Here is a 5,318-nt window from a genome sequence, read left to right on the forward strand (position 1 = left end):
TAGTATTATCACTATGTGTTTGGATTAACTGATAATATGGTTAGTCTCTCTCAACTAAAAATTTTGACCTTAAGACCTAAATATGCAATCTATTTATTATTGATGATGATATTTGTATATCATGATTTTTTGGAAATGAAAATAAATATTAATTTAAAGAGAACAAAGTTTAAGCTATCATTAATATCATCAATGTAACAATACAATGGTAAGTTCAGTCTTCTGTAAGAGTTTGTATAAATTTAAATTTTAAACAGAAAAAGTCACCAAAAAATTCAGACATACAAAACAGTTACTGCAGTCAAGGAGGGCAGGGTGAGGTTTTAAGATTCGTATGCATCCATAAGATGTGCGAAACTTGAAAAATCAGAGCCATCAAAATGGAACCCCTGGCCAAAGAACAAAGCCGAACACGCTTTTGACTGCTTCTTCAAAATCCAGGCATCGTCAAGTTCGCTGAATCCGCCATTCGCCTGTAAGTCCGGTCGCCCATGGATTTCCCTCCGATCTACCATCTCCCTCTTGACTCTCTCCACCAGATCTTCTCCTCCCTCCCTCTCCGTCAGATCATCATCTGCCGCGCCGTCTCCAAGTTCTTCCATCATTTCCTCACATCTCCTTCCTTCGTTCACTCTGTCTCTTCCCAGCATCCACCTCTCTATCTCCTTGCTCTTCGCCCACCTCACCATCGCCATCTTCATCACGCCCAACGCCATCATGTCTCCTCCTCTTCTTCCCTTGACGTCTTCGATCCCGACCTCAATCAATGGCTCAAGTTCCCTCTCGAGTTCATTCCATTTCGGTTGCTTCACCCCGTCGCATCCTGCCTGGGACTGATTTATTTCTGGGGTGAATCTTCTGACTCGCTCGATTCGAGCAAGTCACTGGTTGTCTGTAACCCATTGACACGGCAATTTCGGGTCTTGCCGCAGCTGGGATCCGCTTGGTCGCGTCATGGGTCAGTCCTTGTTGACTCGGCTAATCGAGTCATGGTTCTTACTGAACTCGCGGCTCTTTACTTCTCGGGCACATCCAAAAACTGGCTGAAGTTCTCATCGAATTTGCCTTCAAAACCTAGAAGCCCAATTTTGGTTTCTGACTCTGTTTATGCGCTTTGTGATGTTGGGTCTCCTTGGAGAAACCAATGGAAGCTGTACTCTTGCAATCTCACCAAGCTTACTACATCGCAGACTTGGACCCGTCTTGAAAGGCAGGAATGGAAGGACGTGTTCGATATCTTGAAACGGCCCCGTTTGGTACGTGGAGTTGGAAATCGGATTTTGATGATTGGTGGGTTGAAATCTTCCTTCTCATTGAACTCGCCTTGCTCAACAATTTTGATTTTGAGGTTGGATTTGGACACATTGGACTGGGACGAGGCAGGGCGAATGCCGGTGGATATGTTCAAGTGTTTCCAGGAATCAAGCAAGTTCAAAGTGTTTGGTGGCGGAGATAGAGTTTGTTTCTCGGCCAAGAGAATTGGGAAATTGGCGTTGTGGGATCGGTGCGGTGCTGTTGGGGATTGGCGATGGATAGATAAGATGCCTGGAAATGGCGATGGGCTTTATCGGGGATTTGTGTTTGAAGGAAGGCTAACGTCTTTACCTTGACGGGTAATGCTCCTTTTTCACTTGCTATGTGGAATTGGAGGATGGGTATGCTTGTAACTTGTAAGGATTGTTTGTTGTATGACTAGTCTATCTTGAACTTTATTTGTACCAAACTAACAATGTTTAATCAATGCAATTCAACTAAATTTCAGATTTTTCTAAGGAATCATCAGCATAATTACAAGTTTATAATTGCCAAACTGATAACATGTTTGTGTTTTCGTCCGTAGCTTTTCTTTCTAACTCTAATTTTAGTAGGTTTTATAGCTGAATTGTACGCGTTACTTTTTCTGAACTTAGAATTTCACTATTATGGTACATATCAGGTAAACTGGTTTAACTAGAACTGAAGTGGACTGGACCTTATGCATTTTTAGGAAACTCAATATGAGTTACATTGTTCATAACTTGTGAGAAATGCGGCTTCCTACAACTTTTATGGATATATTGATATTGATGATTTGATTCAGTTTTTTCTGTAAATTAGTGTTTAATTCTGTATAAGTGTTCTTAGCACAGACTTGTCTGCACTGGCAAAGGTATGAATGTAATTCCTTTGAATTTCTAGTGAACCACTGACATTGATTTTTTGTAGTCAGGTGAATGTAGTTTGATCCTTGATGTGAATCCTTCTGATGCATTGATTCTTCAATAGAATGAGCTAGGTAACTGGTGAAGCTCCCTTCCCTCTTCCGAACCCTTTGTTTCGACTAAGTTACGGTCAATTTTCTTGATGAATTAAAACTGCTTTATTTTTCTTCAAACAAAAACATGGCAGGCTTTCCAGGGTATTAGATTGCTCTTTTGTTTTAGGGTTTTCTACTTTTGCAATTTTTTTTTTTTTTGGTTGACTGGTCTCCTCATAGGCGTGAAAGTATTACAAGAGGAAATTGATTTGGAACTGTAAGCACCAAATCATAAAACTACTGAAGTAGGTATCTGCTATTAATCATTTTACTTTCAAGCATGAAATTTCTTGGTCCCCTGAATTTAAGTAACTGCAAGTGAGAATTTTGGCAGAACTTATAACCAGTGAAAGGGTTTTGCAAAACTTGCAGAAAATGGATTAGGCAACAGTGATCTACGTCTGACTTAGTGACTGACTACATTTTTATTAATTCCTCTATTGGAAAATTTGAAAGGCCTATTGCAAGATTTTGTTGACATATTGATTCCCCAGGTACGTGTGGTGCAAAGGAATGAAAAGGAAATGAAAAAATTAATAAAACAAAGGGAAAATAACACTTGCAGTTCTAATTTTTAAAAGAAAAGTATTATAAAGAGACAATCACTATTTAGTGATAATAACAGATGCATAATGAACATTACATAATATTTTTTTTCTAACTCCTATTCTTTTCTCTACTTGCTACCAAATATGCCCAACTGTTTGTAATTTTGCTTGATGCAGAACTTGCTCCCCCTTTTTATAATGTGGGAAAATAGTCTGTAGGGATAGGTGCGTAAATTGGCAGGGGATTGAGATTCTTGAGAAACACGCAACATGCTGATTCAATGGTATTATGTGTCATGATATCTGAGCATTTATTTATTGGATAAAAAAATTTCACTGAGTAAAAAATGTCCATCATGGTTTACAAGAAATGTCTCTTGTGGAATGTATATCAATATAGTTTTCACTATGGGGACATTTCTCTGAAAGCTTGAGTCATAAGTTCGTACTTCTTAGCATGTGCTTCTTTGAAAGTTGATGTTTATTCTCTATAAAATACAAAATTAGGAATCTTGCTTCTCTTGCTAACACACTGATGTTTGAGAGTTAATAATCTCGTGTACAGGAATCATTGTGATAGAAAAAGTTACCATACATCTGTAGGCCATATATGGCAGGGAAAATCAAATAATACCAGATGGAGAGGAAAATGAAAAGTACTCTTTTTATTGAACCACCAGCCTAGATATTATTAGTACATTCTGTAAAATACATAATATGGTCAATAAACATTCGGTCAAGCATTCCTTTTCCTGAACGAAAATGATTAGAGTGATGATAATTAGCCCTGCACTTCTTTTGATGCTGAGAACCACTGGGAATCGTTCTCCAGGGCTGTGACAGAGGCAACTTACTGTGTTTCTGATGGTGAGTTGAGTTTGAGATAATGGAGGATTAATGGTGCCAGGAATAGTACTCTACTAAAGTGGAGGAATGAACACCAGTCTTGATCTTGATTGAGTCATTGCACTTTCTTAGTGGATGAGCTTCTCTGTTCCCATGGATTTATGAGGGGTATTTATTCTGGTGAAGATGGTAGGACTAAGGAAGTATATGTGTAGCAAGTCCAATGGTTATTTTGTAGGATGTCATAAATTATATCTAACGCATAAGGCTGGGTTATAGGTAGACCGTAATGCTTTATTGGCCCCAGATGTTCCTTGCATGCCTTGATGCCTCAAGTACTATGAGTGAGGTGCTAAACAGCTCCTGTGCCTCTCATATCACAAGAGTTGCAGGGTTCATCATGGCATCGAAACTTAAGCACCTGTGAAGCAATCAGATTATAAGCCCAAGTCTAGAAACTATATAAGATAACTTGAAGAGTCTAGCCCATTTATATTTCAGAGAATGGGTTTAAATTGTAATTCTTGCTTTGAAATATTATTTAGGTTATTAGTTTCTTAGGTGATTTCAATGCAGAGTTAGCATGGATGCTGTAGTAAAGGCAGCAGGTGTTGGAGAAGCTAGCTAACTATCTAGAAGCCTGACTAGATATTCTAGCCTACTTACTAATATTGAGGAAGTAGAGGCTGATTCAATTGAGATAGAGGAAGGTGATGAAGGATAAAAATCCAATGAATGAGAGGGAAATGTGATTTAGTTCATTTGTATGTAGATTTTTTTAAATTCATTTTATTTTTTTCCTTTCTAATAACTAAATGTGACCTTAGTGTTTTTGATTCAATTATCTAATTTGACAAGCTCTCTGATTATTCTTTACTGCCTTTAAAGATTATTTTGAACTAGATTGGTGGGTTTTATTTTTGTTATTTTGTTAATAGTGCATGACTGACATGGCCATTGCAATTACTTATTTTTGTTCTCATGTCTTATATTCTTCAGAATCTATCTATATATGCAAGGTTTTAAAAACTAAATTAGACATTAAATTGATTGAGACATTGGTTTATGATTCATTGGTCGGATCAGGGTTGAATTAGTTACTATTAAATTAATATATTTTTAATTGTATGTATTAGAGTAATGTGATATAAGAATTTTTTTTTTAGAAAAAAAATAATGAATAATAACTTTTCCTTTATTCAGTTTAGCATAGAATCTAATAATAAATAAGTTTGTAAGTTATGAAATTAAAATCATTCTCAATATGTGTAATATTCATGAATCCACCTTTATTATATAAACAAATAACAAAGCATCCTGTAGTATTATATATCTTAAATTTAAGAGATTAAACCTGAAATAAATAAATAAGTACTTAACATTAGACGTGTTAAATAGATGTGATTATTTAATTATAAAAAGTTTAGGAGTTAAGTTAAAAAGAATAAGTGAAGATCGCTTGAAAAAGTTAAACCATAGAGTCTCGCAACGAAAAATAGCAAACTCTCAACTTTAGATGATTGCCTCCAAAATGACGGGAGGCTGTGCGCGGTGTGCAGGAATGTCGTTGTCTCAATTTGAAAATTACAACTCTTGACCCGTGTGAAAATTACAACTCCGGCCTCTTT

General features: G+C 36.6%; 1 protein-coding gene across 1 annotated transcript; it reads left to right on the forward strand.

Annotated features, from left to right (window-relative positions):
* Positions 1–347: 347 nt before the first annotated feature.
* LOC129290125 (SKP1-interacting partner 15) lies at positions 348–1,772 on the forward strand. Its single transcript, XM_054926837.1, has one exon. It carries the CDS (start codon positions 492–494, stop codon positions 1,608–1,610), a length of 1,119 nt encoding a protein of 372 aa, XP_054782812.1. The 5' UTR covers positions 348–491; the 3' UTR covers positions 1,611–1,772.
* Positions 1,773–5,318: the final 3,546 nt, after the last annotated feature.

The sequence above is a fragment of the Prosopis cineraria genome, unplaced genomic scaffold (genome assembly GCF_029017545.1).
Source record: "Prosopis cineraria cultivar Desert tree isolate PC_DT_omini unplaced genomic scaffold, ASM2901754v1 PC1, whole genome shotgun sequence".
Lineage (NCBI taxonomy): Eukaryota > Viridiplantae > Streptophyta > Magnoliopsida > Fabales > Fabaceae > Prosopis > Prosopis cineraria.

Excerpts from the sequence above, each read along its gene's own strand:
- LOC129290125 (XM_054926837.1), top strand. The coding sequence starts at position 492 with ATGGATTTCCCTCCGATCTACCATCTCCCTCTTGACTCTCTCCACCAG.